This window comes from Pyricularia grisea (assembly GCF_004355905.1).
Source record: "Pyricularia grisea strain NI907 chromosome V map unlocalized Pyricularia_grisea_NI907_Scaffold_6, whole genome shotgun sequence".
NCBI lineage: Eukaryota > Fungi > Ascomycota > Sordariomycetes > Magnaporthales > Pyriculariaceae > Pyricularia > Pyricularia grisea.
Genome location: NW_022156719.1, coordinates 1,039,872 through 1,055,041, shown reverse-complemented (window position 1 = coordinate 1,055,041; position 15,170 = coordinate 1,039,872). Strand labels below are relative to the sequence as shown.

Here is a 15,170-nt window from a genome sequence, read left to right as displayed (position 1 = left end):
GTGTATTTCAAGATTTATCGAGTACCCTGTCCATCCGAATTATCCAAGATATTAATTATTGATGCTAGAACGCTAGAAATGAGTATAAAAAATAAACTAAAAGTAATAAACAAAAGCTGGCGTGAATAAGGTATAGACAGGTATGCGCCAGCTCTTAAGATTACATTCACAGACGGTGAAAGACTAAGCTTTTAACAGGTGTCAACCCACGAGGGCAAAAATCGACTGAATAACAGTCCCTCTTGTCAATTATACAACCTAGACACTTGGAGATCTGGCTGTAAAACTAGCAATCTCATGAACCCCAACCATGCGGTTTTTACCCTTCTTCCTTTTGCTCAGAAACTTTTAAACCGGGAATGTACTATACAGTCTATACGCTACTGGATATTGAAGACTCAACTCCATGTACCAGACAACATGCATTCAGACAACTCATCGCCTTCTTAACCTCTAGATATTGTTCAAAGTTCAAAGAGCCACGTCGGTGTTGGGATTACTCAAGAAACTAGAAATAATACATAGAAACGATATGACTACTGGGAGGATCGTCGGTGGAATAAATAAAAAAAGCCGCAGCAATCCTTCCGTGACCGAATCCAATCCCAATAAATGCTTTGTAAAGATGAGAGTGGGAGAGGAAGATATTATATGTACAAGGTCCACCATGCCCTTTTGACCTGGTTTTGTGTTTTCTCCATCCCCGCCAAAGTAAGCAAAGGTGACAAGAAACAAAATACCTCAGCCGAATCCTCGAGACGGCTTCTCCAGACAAAACCACCCGGTGTAACAAGCACTAGCAGATGACATGCTACCATGTTTTAGTAGAGGATCAAGAAACAAAGAAAGTGAAACCCTTCCTTGCCCCTGATGAATAAAAAAGAAAACAACCATCCGCCTCGATACTTTTATGAAGGGATGCGTGGGCATGGTTGCGAACGTTCGCAATTCCTCCCGGTAACCATAAACACTTTTACAAAAAAAATAAACCCTCGTACACACAAAAATACCTGATTAACATACAAAGTCGCGCACCTCGCGACCAAAAGACTGAGGCTATGAGGTGTCCTCTTTTTGTTCTTTTTTGTTTCTTGATTCTTTCCCATCATCTGTTCATCGCCCCATGGCACCCGCCGGTCCCATGCCCTGCAGACGAGCGGCAAGCTTGGGGTACTTTTCCTGCACCGTGATCTGCGTCCTCGTCGCCTCAGCGTAGGAGAGGGCGTTGACAAGCTCGCCCTCGGTCCTGGCCAGCTCGGCGGCGCGCTCAAACTGCTTGAGGGCTTCGGTGACCTTGCCCTGCTGGAGCTGGAGCTGAGCCATGGTGGCGACGGCAATGTCGCACTCGGGGTCAACTGTTGTGCAATGGTTAGCAAAATAATTACTAAATGTGGTATGGCGGGTAAGTTCGTGGTTGACAAAGTCTTCAACTTACTGATCAGAGCCTTCTCGCAAAGCTTCTCGGCTTCACTGAAGTCCTGCTTCCACTGGAACAGCGCGAGAGCCTTGTTGATCAAGGGCAGAACGTTCATGTCGGTGGGCCTGGCCGACTTCTCCAGCTCGATAGCCGTGTCGAACTTCTCGACGGCGTCCGGGAAGCGGTTCTGGTCCATGAGGAGCTCGCCAAAGTAGTTATAGACCTCTGGGACCTTTTCGAAGTTCTTGACGCAGCGGCGGAACGTCGCCATCGAGGAAGCGATCGAGCCCATCTTGTACTGCGTGACACCGAGCTGGATGTGCGAGAAGATGAAGTCACGGTCTAGGTCGATGGACTTTTGGTAGTCCTTGGCGGCTTCAGGGAACTCGCCCTGGATAAAGTGCAGCTGGGCGCGGTGGTAGTAGATGTCAGGGTCTTCGGGATTTTGGGTTGATGCTGTCTCGAAATCGGCCTGAGCCTCTTGCGTCTTGCCTAAACTGGGGGTCAATACCTTTTCAACGACTGTGGAGGCCGAAATAAAAATTAACTTACCAAGCTCGAGGTACATGCTAGCCCGCTTGATGTAGCCCTGTGTCATGGACGGGTCGAGCTCAACACACTTGGTAAGATCCTGGAGTGCCTCCTCGTGCTTACCACGCAGGCACTTGAAGGTTCCGCGCATGTTGTATGCAAGAGCCTCGTACTCTCCAAGATCACCAAGCTGCAGCGCCTTGTCGAACGCCTCAGCTGCGGCCTCGTAACGGTCACCAGTCTTCTTCTCGAGCTCGGCGAGACCGCGCTGCAGCTGGCCCTTACCGGAGTCCTCGGGAAGGTCGACGGTGTCCTCGAGACCAGCAGGACGGGGCTTTGCCCGGAAGCTCTGGAGGTAGTTGCCGATAAAGGTTGGGCTGGGAAGCTTGGGCTCCTTGGAACCCATGATCTCGCGAGCCTTGGACTCGGCAAACTTCTTCAGCAACCGCTCGACAGCCTGGGCGCTGGAGTCGTTCCTGAAACCGTCGATGATGCAGCTGGCAGTGTAGTCGAGCAGGGACTCGCTGTACTTGTCCATGTTCTCGTATGCAGCTGCGCGGCGGTTCAGGGCCTTGACGTAGTCGGGATCCAGGTTGATGGCGGCCGTGGTGTCCTCGACGACCTTTTCCCATTCCTTCTGCGCGCTGTAGCAGGCAGCACGGTTAGAGTAGTACACTGGGTCTGGCTTGCAGAGGATGGCCTTGGTGTAAAGGTCGATGGCCCGCGGGTAGTCGCGTGCGCCGTAAGACTTGTTGCCAGCCTCCTTGAGCTTGATGGCGCGAGCCTTGCGCTCCTCGGGCGACAGGGCTTCGATATCGGCCTCACTTATATCCAAAAGGTCCTCGTCGTTGGTAGAGACAGACGCGGCTTGCGGTGTTGATGAACCGGTTTGGGCAGGCTGTGCATCCTTTTCGGCAGAGGCCTTCTTTTCCGCCTCTTTGCGCTTCCTTCGCTCCTTTTTGCTTGGTCTCGACGAATCGCCCTTGGAGCTCTGTTGATTTGCGGATGATTAGTAAATGGTCGACTTTGCAAAGTTGCATACAAGCTCGAGCAGACGGATGCGCCGGCAGCCCGAGAAGCTTCACAACATACAGGACCGCTATTTATGTAGTAAATTCCAGCTCCCGTCACCAGAACTGACACACCCGCGATCGTGTAGACGGCAGCCTTGTTCTCGGACGCCCATGTTGATATCCTATCCCACAACCCAGGCTCCGAGGGAATTGCGACGACCGGCGTAGGCTTGATGGGAGGGATCGGAGGGAATTGGCTCGACATGTTTCGTTAGTAGGCTGTGCTGGCGGCCCTTGAGAAACTAATTAAGTAGTTGAAAATAAAGACACAAAATGACTTGTGGGTGGATAAACAAAACAATTAAAGGAAGCCTCGTAGTGGAGCGAGGATGCGTCGGATAGTTACTTTGACCAAGGAATGAGTGGTGGTTTGATAAGGGAGGAAAAATAAGATGCCGTCGTGGTTGGTGGTAGCTCGAACCATCTGCAAAATTTCATGCAGTCGAACCAGCAGCTATCCACGTCAATGACCGAATCAAGCCAATGAAAAAAAAACTCGCTGATTGGCTTTCGTCAGCTAACCAAGAGCTCCAGAATAAGAGCAGGGCATAAAATTGGGGCTTTTTTTTCGCGGCGGCGCAAACTGACGTACCTAGAATTAGTGGCACGGACCACTAAAGGAATTAATTAGCAGGACATATCTTCGGCGATTTCGGAGCAAGGAGATCGGAACAATTCTAATATTGGGAACAACGCGGCGATTACTGTCTTAAAAGTGGAGATGTGATCATGACTCCTTGAATAAAAACATATAAGACAGATGAGGTGCATCATTAAATGAGAGAAAATACAAAAGCTATTGTTCTACCTGCAGTCATAACCCTGATTGAAGCAACCCTCAAAAATGACTGAGCCCGAATTTGAATTGTTCACTTCCCTTCGCTACGACCCCAAGCTGTCAGGGGTCCCTGGCACCGGAACCAAGGGCCTGGACTGGGGATGGAATGCCTCCAAGTCATCGCCTTTATACATGTTGGACTACCACCGTGACCGCATGCTAAGAGCAGCCACCTACTTTGGATGGACAGATGCCATAGCAGCAATCGACGGTGATGCGGGTCTTGCGCGCCTAGAGGCTTTCATCCTTGGCTTGCCTGAAGTGGGCGACCACCCACTCCGAGTCAAGGTGACTCTCTCAAAAGCCGGCCAATTCGGACATGAGGCAGGGCAGGTTCCCGAGCAGTCTCTGTCCAACTTGCTCCCACCGTCGCTACCGCCGCCTGGTCAGGGAGCTTTTGAGGGAGGTGTGGTCAAATCCCCCACCTACAAGATCGTCGTGGATCTGGATCAGACTCCTCCATCCGAGTACACCCACTATAAGACGACCAAACGTGACATGTACAATTCCGCCAGACAGAGGATGGGCATTGGGGCTACAGACACCGCAGAGGTCCTTCTTGTCAATACCAGCGACGGCAGCATCATGGAGGGTAGCTTGGCGACACCGTACTTTTGGAGAAACGGTCGATGGGTCACTCCTCCTGTGCCGACTCGGTTTAGTCGAGAACAGGGCGGCGGGCAGGATGGCACTACGAGGAGGTGGGCTCTTGAGAGGTTCGTCGCCCCAAATTTCTATTTAAATATGTGTGCTCGCATTGTGGTTTTTCCCCCCTCCTGTTCGGGCTGTTTAAATCTATGCTAAACATAATTCGGTGGCTGCTAACACAACTTCGCAGAGGGCTTTGCGTCGAAGAATCTGTTGAAGCTTCGTCTCTCGTCGAAGGGGAGGAATGTTGGATAAGTAGTGGCGTTCGCGGCTTCAACTTTGGAAAGGTAGCACTGGCCAAGTGAGCTAAGTGATAGCCAATTCAAGGGACAAAAAGCCCAACCCGTGGGATCCCATTTTTGTCCGACATTGTACATGTCATTCAAATTCGTCCTGACAGGAAATTGCGTGCCCTGCATGTCGCCGGGTCCTCCCGTTTCGCCACCTCTGTTAGCCTTGAACCTTTTGGACGTCGGGGTCTTTTTCCCCCTAGTCTATTTTTTTGGCACGGCGGTTCAACAAAAATTCACAGACCGCTCATAACGACCTGCTATCCTCACGTACAAGTCTATTCAAAACTGCCAGACTTACATGCTGCTCACTGGTCCCAACTTTGAGTCCAAAGCCAAATTCTTCCTCGGGTGTTGCGTCACCTGCCAACTGAACGCACAGCGGGTGGCGGCAAAAGCAGTGACTATCGTCCCCCTGTTTCCAGCCTGCAACGCAAGGCGCTTTTGTCTTTGGTTTTTTTGCACGGGCTGTTTGGAGATTGAAGTTTAGGTGATTGCAAAACAACATCCCAGCTTGTCTATACGTCACATGCGGCCGGTGCGCTAGTTGCAGCTATATGACAGCTGAAATTATTAAAGGCGTACAAAACGTTGGCTTTCTATAACCATACGCCTGCTTATCCATTTCTATTCAAACGAACTTTTTGGTGGTAACTATATCCAGCTAAACACGCCACGACCTGCATTATCCAACACAATCGCTTATATTCTTCGCAATGGGCTCAATCGAACAAACACAGCCCTCAGTCAAGGAGGAGATGGGCCTCTGCAAAATCCCCATCAAGTACAACGAAAGGTACAAACCGAGCGGGACCAAATCCTATGTCAACCTTATGGCCCGATACGGTTTCCAGCCAACCCAGCCAGGACCCTATGGATACATCAACAGGATGTTTCAACGTGGCATGGCCGGATCCACGGTCGCGCTTGGCGGCCGCGCGCACATGGAGAAGGTCCTGGCACGCAAAAGTGAGGTCGAAGGTGGATATGGTGGACAAGTCACTGCCGATGATATCCAAAACGAGTCGCTGTACCTCTGCGAGGTCAAGATCGGCAGTCCGGCACAGAAGCTCGAGCTGCAGCTGGACACGGGCTCTTCAGATATTTGGGTACAAATGAACTTGCTACCCCGATAGTAAATAAGTGACATCCCTCGGTGATTCTGACAGTATGTTTGTCATTCTACTAGGTCTTCTCTTCAGGTTCCAGCCGCGGCGTCAACCGCACCAACTTTGACGCATGGAAATCGTCGTCTTTTAGTTGTCAAAACGACAAGACATGGGTCATGAAGCGACCCGATGGCAGCTCCATCTCCGGCGAGGTCGGCACGGACACTGTGGCGGTGGGCGGCCTAGAGGTTCCGGACCAGCTCGTGGGGCTGGGCAAGGTTGTTGGTGGCACGTCTACCGAGAGGATGGTGGCCGACGGTACTCTGGGCCTCTCAATCCCACAGACCAGATATATTCAGAGGAACGGCGTCAACGACCCTCAGACATCGTTCGTGGCCAAGATGGCCGAGGCAAAGATCTTACCTGAGGATGCGCAGTTCTTTACGACAGCCTTGTGCGGGCCAACCGAAGGAGGCAAACAAGGGTCGTTCTGCACTTTTGGATTCGTGGACGAGGACATGATGCACTGCGAAGTCTCCTGGGCAAATGTGGATAGTGACAAAGGCATGTGGATGTTCCCGTCGGCCAGCACGACCATCGACGGCGATAGAATGTCGCGCTCCGGCAACATGGCGGTGGCCGACAGCTCCACACCCCTCATCCTCCTCAGCGACAAGGCCTGTGAGGCTTTTTACAAGAAAATTGAGGGTGCCAGGTACAGCAGGCCACACCAGGGATGGTTGATTCCCGGTAGTGCCCAGACACAAGGCATGCCGGAGCTGCGCGTGGCAGTAGGTGAGATGGAATTTAGCGTTGCAACTTCGGAGTACATGTTTTCGCCAGCCGGCGACGAAATGTTCTTTGGCGTTGTCCAGTCAAGGGGCAATAATGAGTTTGATGTCCTTGGCGTTCCTTTCCTGAGATCAGTCTATGCGGTAAGTCCAAGAGTGGCTGTTGTGCGCGGTACGTTTTGCCATTTCGGATTGCTGACAAGATAACAATACGATATAGATCTGGGACTTTGGGCACCGGCGCTTTGGGTGCGTTGCCAGGAGCAGATAAGAAAGCCTTAGTACAATGTACTAAAGAGACGACTCCTAGAGATACAGTCGTGTCTGAATGAATGAATGCTAGGCTTGTTTCTATTCGGTAATTTCTGTTTCGCCAATCCGAGGCTGCAGTGAGTGCAGTTTCAATTAATTCCACTTCCAAAGAGTGACAAGCATACCACAAGGTTGTTAAATCAACACATGTACCTGACATGAATGGTCAATCTCGGTGCGTAATGTGTAAGACTGGAGTTATGTTTAGGGAGGCTTCTGTAATCGTCCAGCCAACTGGTGATAACACTAGACTTAGTCCGGGGAATAATCTAGGTACCCAGGCAAGGTTGACATGCTGGCACGAGAACGGGTGTGTATCGTCTGTAGTTGCGGTAAAATTTTCACGTGGGCTTGGCAAGGAAGGGTTGGGTTGTGCGTGTGTTGTTCGCTGGCAAAGTTCGTGTTGTTGGTCGCCCGTGATTTTGTTGGCGGCTTTGAGCTGGGTTTAAAAAAAAAATAGCACTAACAATTTGTAGATACGGAGTAGAAGAATATCTCCATCCAAGTACCTCATATAGGTACCTAGGTACCTTGGTCGGTACCTGATCACCACGGCTGCATGGCTGACTGAAAAGAAATCACCAGCCAATGAACCATTGTTTGTTTCAACTCGCTGAGACGAGACATTTGAGGGGCCTTTTCAATTTGGTAGAGGCTCTTAGATGAGTTTCTCGAGGTAGGTAGGTAAGGTAATAAATACCCAGTATTGGTTGGGCAGTCGTGTTGCGCATTGATTTGTTACCCTCATGAGAAGCTCTGCCAATTGGATCGAAATCCAGCTGGAGCCCCATTTTAATGTCGATGCCATGCAAACTCCAGAGTGTCTGGACTGTTCTACGTACAGTTTGATCCCATGCTCTGTACTGTGCTCTGCGGGTGAGGCTCCAGAGTTCAAAATGGTTTTGGGGTCAGAGAGCACTCATGCTTGTCATGCTGAGGTACTACTTAGTGTTCAAAGAAACATGTCTGGGGTTTTTTTGGGTGCAGCTTTTAGTACTCCCGCCACACAGTCATCTGTGATGTAAATAAAAAATTTAGAAAGAATTGACTAAATTCATCAATTTTTTGACCTGTTCGTGGCTGACACCTGCCACAGAAATAAACAAATAAATAGGTACAAAATGATTTCAAACCCCCAAAGAAGGCGCGCCCATTGCGCACCAGAGATAAAATTCGTTGCAAGCAAATGCGAAATGTGAGGTTGAACAATGCGTGCCGTGACTGGAGTAACCGCCGCCAACTGCCTGGTCGGCCACCACCCCCAATAGCGGACCCCATTTTGGCTGGCCCCAAGATTCCCGAGTCCAACCCAAACTGTCCATCCCATCACAAAAAAAAATCCACTCGCCACCACCACCACAACGTCCTCGCTGTTCCTCGAGTCGACGAGCAACTCCATCGACAATCGCAAAACTCGCGCTGTTGCAGCTGAGTTCAAGCAAGGCTTTCGTTAGTCTGGCTTCCGCTTTGTTTTCCAGCCCTTGATTCCGAGGGTCGCTGGGCTCCGCAATCGCCGCCCTGCCTTCTTTTTTTTTTTTCTCTAATTCTGACCATTAGTCGTATTGATTGATCGCTGTCTTGTCAATCCCGCGATTTATTTTTTTCTATTTTTTATTTTATTCTACTTTGCTTTCTTTCTTTCTTTCCTCTCCGTTCTGCCCCCATCCCTCCCGGAACCGCAGGGCGGTCGATCATTTGCCCTCGTCGGCGAACCGTAAATCCAGTCAACGTGCCCAACATTTACCGGATGAGCTTATGATCTGAAAAGCTCGGCAGACGATCCATAGCTCTGCGCCGCTTCCGCGACTAGGTTGCAAAACCCGACCATCGACCTTGGTCCTCCCAACCAAGGTATCATCCGACTGACTTGCCCATCATGGCTGCTGCTCCCCGCCGAAGGAGACTTGCAGGCCAGCGTCGCCGTGTCGAGGACGAGGGCGAGGACGATGTCGACATCCTAGACGACGACTCGCTGACCGAAGGGTCTCTGGCCAGCGATGATCACGATGCCGCCAATGATAGCGATACCAGCAATGTCGATGATGCATCGCCTACAGTGGACGGCCGCAAGACAACGACGAATGGCATCACAAGGGCTGGACGTGGAAAAAATTCTGAAGATGCCAAAAAGGCCGTCAAGCCTGTCATGACTGACACAGAGATCATGCTGAATGGGCTGTCTCTCACAGATTCGGCTGCTCCGGTTGAGGAAATCAACTTTGATGACCTCCACCAGGAGTCTCCTACAAAGACCGCAGCGCCAATTGTTGTCAGCTCTGCTTCGGCTTCGACTGTAAAATTAACTCCTAACGCCAGCGTCGAAGCCCCCTTTGAGCGTCGCCGTCGCGAGCACGATGAATACAGGAAAAAGAGGGATGAGGATCCTGCCTTTGTGCCTAACAGGGGTGCTTTCTTCATGCACGACCACAGAGGCGCGGGTCCGTCTGCCAATGGATTTCGTCCGTTCAATCGCGGAGGTGGACGTGGTGGTCGGGGTCGAGGTGGATTTGGCGGTCATCTCGCCTTTGCTCCCCATGCACACATCAACAATGCGGCCGACCCCACGACAAATGCACCATGGTCCCACGATATGCACGAGACGGTCGTCAAGGAGAATTTGCCTATGCAAAGCCCGAGGCACATGCAGTACGTTGCGCACAATGAGGGCCCCGCAAACGGCAATGGCGTCATTCCTCGTCGGCTGGCAAGTACCGAACCGATCAACCGCACTCTCTCGACAGAGAAGCATATTGGAAACGCCCAGGTCCGCGTGTTCTTCCCGCCTCTGAAGCAACCTACCATCATCACGGGCCTCGCAGTGAAGCAGTACACAAAGCTTCCCGATCATCGGCCTCCTCTCCGGCGTGACAAGCCGGTTCGGATATCTCTTCCCCACAACCCGCCTCGATATGTCTATCCCGCCTCGGACAGGTCGTTTATCTTCATTCCCCGGGCAATGCGGCCTAACCAGCAGCAGCGAGTACGTGGGAAACCTCGCTCTGTTTTTGGTTCAGTAGGTGGATTCTCTCGAAGGACAAGCATCTACGGCGGCGGTGGCAGTTACTACGGCAGCGTATACTCGCCTAGTGTTGCGATGAGCAGGCGGTCGTCGATAAACTTTGACATGCCTCGCGACCATGTCCTCTCTCCCACAGGCTCGACGATGTCTAGGCCTCCTCTGCCGATTGACACAGGCAGGCCCCCTGTTGTCCGGTTGCCTCCTGCTGCTCCTTCCTTTGAGCAACAAAACTTGCCTCAGGGCCAGGCACCTTACGCCAGCAACGTTGGTCCCACAGCACCAGCATACAATGGCGAGCATCCTATGCTGGGCGCAGAGGCATCTATCACTGATCTTCCGCAGCCGCAGACACACCCCCTCCCTCAGAAACCCAACTTCCAAGAGAGCAGGCCTGCACAACTTCCGATGCACCAGCCAAGGCCGCAGAAGACGGTTTCTGTCGAGACCATCGAGTCGCCTACCTTGTCCGGGAACACGCCGCAATCGTTCCAGCAGGCATTCCACCAGCAAGTTCCTGTGCAGGTCTCGAATGTGCCCCAGGATACACACCATCGTCGCCCCTCTCATCCTCCGCACGCCAGCACCGGCACGCCACTTTCCCAGATACCAGAGCGGGCGATCCATGCCGCTCCATTCCAGCCGAATGCTTATCCCCAGCAAAACTACTACGGAGCTCCTCAGCCTTACAATATGATGCCACCGCAGCAGGGCTACTACTATCCTCCCCCACAGCAGTACGCAGGTGGCATGCCACCATCCGCAACCGCGCCTGCGTTTGTACCAGGTGTTCAACAGCAGCAGCCAATGGGTATGCCAAACATGGCCCATGGTGCGCCTCAAGGCGAAGTTGCTCAGCCCAACGGACAGCCAGGTTCAAATCCCAACCTTATCACACAAGAAGTGAACGGCACATTTTACTTCTACGACGCTTCGCAACTTCCTGCAGTTAACAACTATCCTCCCTACGGTGGTCAGCCATACGTTCCGGTCGGCATGCCAGGAATGATGGCGCCGAGCCCCGATGGATTCTACTACCCTCAAACAGCACCTGGAATGATGTACTACTCTCAATGATACGACCTGCGATGACTGTCCCTCGGGACAACGGCGTTTTCTCGTATAGAGTTTTGGTACTATATAACCTATTTAATCTCGCTGTTATCCCAGTTTTGACCGGTTCCTTTTTTGCACTTGATTCTCATAATCTCTGCGTTTCTCTGAACTGCATTCTTTTTTTGCTAACAAAAAAAAAGATTTCTCGTGCTTAAAATCAATTATTGCAGATCATCTCATCTCTTGGGTTTGTCTGGGTAGGAATTTCTTGTATTTGATGATGGGACTGTCGAACGTGGCATCGCCTGCGGTGTTGATTCGAGTGGTTTGCGCTCTCTGGGGACGAATGCGCATTTGACTTCGGCTTCTTTGGTTATCGCCCGTGGCTCGTAGGTTACTGCATTTCAATGCTTGTATCCTACAGTACTTGCGGGAAGGAGGACAGTCTGTGCGAAGGGTTGGGTAATGGACTTTGGAGCCATGACCAGGATTGATGGGAATCGGGGGTATTGTTTGCAGAACTTTCTTTTCCAAAACTTTCTTTCCAATGGATTGGGACTGGCTTCTGCTTCAAGCTCAGGGGGTGGTCTAGTTGTGGTGGGATTGAATCGAGTTGGAGAACCGCCTTGTTTCAAGCATTGGCGGCTGCTACACCAGTCATCGGGATATTCATGTTTTATATGGCTCACGGTTACACGCGTGTTCTCGGAATCTGAGGGTTTTCAATATGTACCTTTGGACTCGCGCAGGTGTTGGTTATTGAGCGTCTTTGGTCTGCTTCATTTGTCAAGATCGATCCTAGCAAGGAAAGGTAATTGGGGATGACAGTCAGGACGTGAGCATGTGAAGGCGGCAATACAAGGAATCGGTTGGAGGTGTTTGGGGCGCTGGGTGTTACTTGTCTACAGCATTCATATCTTGGGTATTGATATTGACACCCATTTTGGGCACAGTCCGTTTCTCTGATCGTGAAAGCCTTGATGAGATAAGCTAGGTATGAAACGTGGTTTATCTGTCAATTATTTTGACAGATTGGTGACTACAAGACAACCAAGCGCGCGCTAGTCAAGGGCAGCTTGGAAGCTACTGCGTAGTGTCTGTCACCCAAAGCGCGTGCAAGATCCTCTTGCAAAAACGCGGCGTTTGCAAAAATACGGATAACAAAGATCAAGACTCATCCCCTCGGCGACTTGGCAAAAAGAAATGAATGACAGTGCACGAGACACGGTTTTTTTTTTTTTTTTTGGCCATCGTGGCTATATTGAATCTCAATTTCCACTCGCTACAAAATAAGATAATGACAAGTTTGATACCTTCAAAGAGGGAGTTTGATGAGTACTCAGCTAATAATATGAACTAGGCAGCCCACGTTGAGAGCGACATATAAAATTTGAGGAAGCTAAACACAAAGTGATTGTTTTGTTGACGTCCAAAACAAGCAACAAAACAAACCATCCCCCATTCTGTTGCCAAAAAGCAGAACGCCCCGCCTACCAAAAAAAAAAAAAAAAAAAAAAAAAAAAAAAAAAAAAAAAAAAAACAAGCAAGGACCCAAAAAAGAAAAAGAAGAAAGAAAGAGAAGCAAGCAGTAACCCGATACAATACAAGCAATAACAAAATAAAATAACAGCCAATGAATGTGCCGTACGCCTCCCGAAGCGGGCTGCTCGACGCTCGGGGCCAGCCGATCCAATCGGGACTGAGCTCCCCGGTCGCCCTGGACTTCAAAAAGGACGGCATTGTGGTGTTCTCGGGAGGCACGGCGGCCAACTTTCTGGTGGACGTTTTCAACAGGATCGTCGAGCGGCGCGGGTGCCCGCTCACATACGTCATTCCCATCAGCGACAATGGCGGAAGCTCGTCTGAGTTGATTCGTGTGTTGGGAGGACCAAGTAAGTTTGTTTACTTATTTGTTTTTTTTTGTTTTTATTTTATCGTATTTTTTTTTTAATATCCATCATCGCAATATCACAATCGTACCTGTTAAACTATATGAGTCCATGTGCTAACGACCGTCTATGCCCAGGCGTCGGCGATATAAGAAGTGAGTCATTTTACACCTCATTTCATTTCAGCCTTTCGGACGATGCATGTGCTGATGAGGAGAAACGAATCCTAACTCTCTTATAACAAAAGGTCGACTCGTACGTCTCATTCCAAATCAAGAGAATGAAGAGAACACGGCCCTCAGGGCACTGTTTGAACATAGACTGTCTGCAGACCCGGGCAGGGCCAAGTTGGAATGGCTAGACATCGTCGAGGGGAACCACATCCTGTGGACCTTCATCTCAAGCCCCAAGAGGGAGCTTATTCGTTCCGTGCTGAACACGCTCAATCTTGAGGTTGTCAAGCGGTCTCGACCGACCTCGCTCTTTAACTTTTCCAAAGCTAGCGTGGGAAACATGTTTCTTACTGGGTGAGCTTTTTTTTTTTTTTTTTTTTGCGTTCGTGGCTCCTGGCATCACTGCTTCGTCCTGTGCGGCTGGCTACTGGGATGAGGCTGCTACAAATCATAACTGGGACGTCTACTGCATACTGACATGGTCATGCAGGGCACGGTTGTTCTCGGGGTCTTTTGAGGCGGCAATCTATCTGCTGGCCATGATATGTAGCATCCCTACGACGGTTTCGGTGCTACCAGCCATCAACTCCAACTTTACTCACCACATCGCAGCCTCACTTGCAGACGGCACGGTGCTAACAGGCCAAGTCGCCATATCGCATCCCTCGGCGCCGACAGCCGTGCCGGACTCCATGGCGGCGGCGGCGGCGGCTGCTGCTGATACTAACTCGCTAAGCCCAGCAGCAGCAATGCGACATCCACAACAAGGCATCGAACCGACCGGCCCAGCAGCCATGGCCCGTCTCGCCGCTGCAGCCGAGGCACTCAACACCGAAGACGCAACGCTACCCGGCTCTTTGCCGGTGCTGCGGTCGCACAACATCAGCTTCAGCAAGGACGACGAGGAGGACCTGCCGGCGCGGATCGGGCGCGTCTGGTACATCAACCCCTACGGACACGAGATCTGGCCCGTAGCCAACCCAAAGGTGTTGGCGGCGCTGCGTGGAGCCGAGGCCATCGTCTACTCCATAGGCAGCCTGTACACGAGCATCATCCCGAGCCTGATCCTCAGGGGCGTCGGGGCGGCGATTGTAGGGGGTGGGGGTGCGGCGGCCACCAAGGTCCTAATCCTGAACAGCTCTGTCGACCGAGAGACGGGGCCCAAGGAAGATCCCATGACCGCGGTCGATTTCGTGGTCGCCTTGGCAAGGGCCGCGTCTGGGGGTGAGGGCGGGGAGAGGGATGCGAGGAGATATGTCACGCACCTCGTGTACTTGGATAGTGAGGAAGGCGGCAGGCTTGCGCAGAGTGCAACAGCTGAATTGGCCCCCGTTGTGGACGAGGCGGCCCTAGGAGATATGGGGATTGTGTGCGTCAAGGTCAAGGGACGGTTGGATACATCTAGGGATGCATGTGGCGTGAGGAGGTACGAGGAGGGAGAATTGACTGCGGCCTTGGAAAGGCTATTGGAGATGTAGTCATGTATATAATCTGCCGATTTCCGTATTTTCATTTTCTTGACCTCTGATGCCTTGTTTAAGATAATTAAATAAATTACAGTAGCACTATATCACCGAAAAGGTGGCGCTGAGACAGACGGACAGCCACACAAGAAAGAGGGCTGAGGGCTGTTTTTGTCAAAAGCTATCACCCCTGATGAACTGCATCCTGCCGAGCACGCTCGACTGTTTACGGGTTGAAATACAACAATTTGGCATCGACTTAAAAAGTCAATCCCGCAGTGGCTTCCAGGCACTGACAGGCATGCAGAACCCAGATAGCCTGATTAGCACATCTGTAGACGCCGCTCCGGTCCGACAAAAAGCGAGTTTGCATGGTTGGAACATCAATTAGGCCGAAAAAAAGAGATCTGGCGGCCTTACTTGAATCTTTAGCCCTGCACCTTATCTGAGTAGCCCAACCCAAAGAGAAAAAAAAAAAAAACATTGGACAGCAAACAAAAGAAGGCGATCGATGGTGACGATTCGTTTGTCCCATGTTTTTTTTTTCTTTTCTTTTTTTTTTTT

General features: G+C 51.0%; 5 protein-coding genes across 5 annotated transcripts; 4 read left to right on the top strand and 1 right to left on the bottom strand.

Annotated features, from left to right (window-relative positions):
- Nucleotides 1-476: 476 nt before the first annotated feature.
- Nucleotides 477-3,389, bottom strand: PgNI_08266 (uncharacterized protein). Its single transcript, XM_031128265.1, has 4 exons — nt 3,041-3,389; nt 1,970-2,939; nt 1,436-1,909; nt 477-1,355 (listed from the first exon to the last, which is right to left on the bottom strand). The coding sequence occupies exons 1-4, from the start codon at nt 3,224-3,226 to the stop codon at nt 1,114-1,116; spliced, it is 1,872 nt and encodes a 623-aa protein (XP_030979113.1). The 5' UTR covers nt 3,227-3,389; the 3' UTR covers nt 477-1,113.
- A 336-nt stretch (nt 3,390-3,725) lies between these two features.
- Nucleotides 3,726-5,382, top strand: PgNI_08265 (uncharacterized protein). The gene is made up of 2 exons (XM_031128264.1): nt 3,726-4,575; nt 4,698-5,382. The coding sequence occupies exons 1-2, from the start codon at nt 3,866-3,868 to the stop codon at nt 4,810-4,812; spliced, it is 825 nt and encodes a 274-aa protein (XP_030979114.1). The 5' UTR covers nt 3,726-3,865; the 3' UTR covers nt 4,813-5,382.
- Nucleotides 5,383-5,513: 131 nt separating this feature from the next.
- On the top strand, nt 5,514-7,130 carry PgNI_08264 (uncharacterized protein; the record flags this gene model as incomplete). Its single annotated transcript, XM_031128263.1, has 3 exons — nt 5,514-5,932; nt 6,007-6,841; nt 6,918-7,130. The coding sequence occupies 3 exons, from the start codon at nt 5,514-5,516 to the stop codon at nt 6,966-6,968; spliced, it is 1,305 nt and encodes a 434-aa protein (XP_030979116.1). The 3' UTR covers nt 6,969-7,130.
- Nucleotides 7,131-8,885: 1,755 nt separating this feature from the next.
- PgNI_08263 (uncharacterized protein) lies at nt 8,886-11,102 on the top strand (the record flags this gene model as incomplete). Its single annotated transcript, XM_031128262.1, has 1 exon — nt 8,886-11,102. One exon carries the CDS (start codon nt 8,886-8,888, stop codon nt 11,100-11,102), a length of 2,217 nt encoding a protein of 738 aa, XP_030979110.1.
- A 1,486-nt stretch (nt 11,103-12,588) lies between these two features.
- On the top strand, nt 12,589-14,621 carry PgNI_08262 (uncharacterized protein; the record flags this gene model as incomplete). The annotated part of the gene is made up of 4 exons (XM_031128261.1): nt 12,589-12,973; nt 13,108-13,125; nt 13,218-13,497; nt 13,634-14,621. Exons 1-4 carry the CDS (start codon nt 12,715-12,717, stop codon nt 14,619-14,621), a joined length of 1,545 nt encoding a protein of 514 aa, XP_030979111.1. The 5' UTR covers nt 12,589-12,714.
- Between the last annotated feature and the right edge of the window lie 549 nt (nt 14,622-15,170).

Coding starts and splice junctions, on each gene's coding strand:
- PgNI_08265 (XM_031128264.1), top strand. CDS start 3,866: ATGACTGAGCCCGAATTTGAATTGTTCACTTCCCTTCGCTACGACCCC. Junction 4,576..4,697: donor AGGAGGTGGGCTCTTGAGAG/GTTCGTCGCCCC, acceptor ACAACTTCGCAG/AGGGCTTTGCGTCGAAGAAT.
- PgNI_08266 (XM_031128265.1), bottom strand. CDS start 3,226: ATGTCGAGCCAATTCCCTCCGATCCCTCCCATCAAGCCTACGCCGGTC. Junction 1,910..1,969: donor TAGCATGTACCTCGAGCTTG/GTAAGTTAATTT, acceptor CCCCCAGTTTAG/GCAAGACGCAAGAGGCTCAG. Junction 1,356..1,435: donor TTGCGAGAAGGCTCTGATCA/GTAAGTTGAAGA, acceptor ATTGCACAACAG/TTGACCCCGAGTGCGACATT.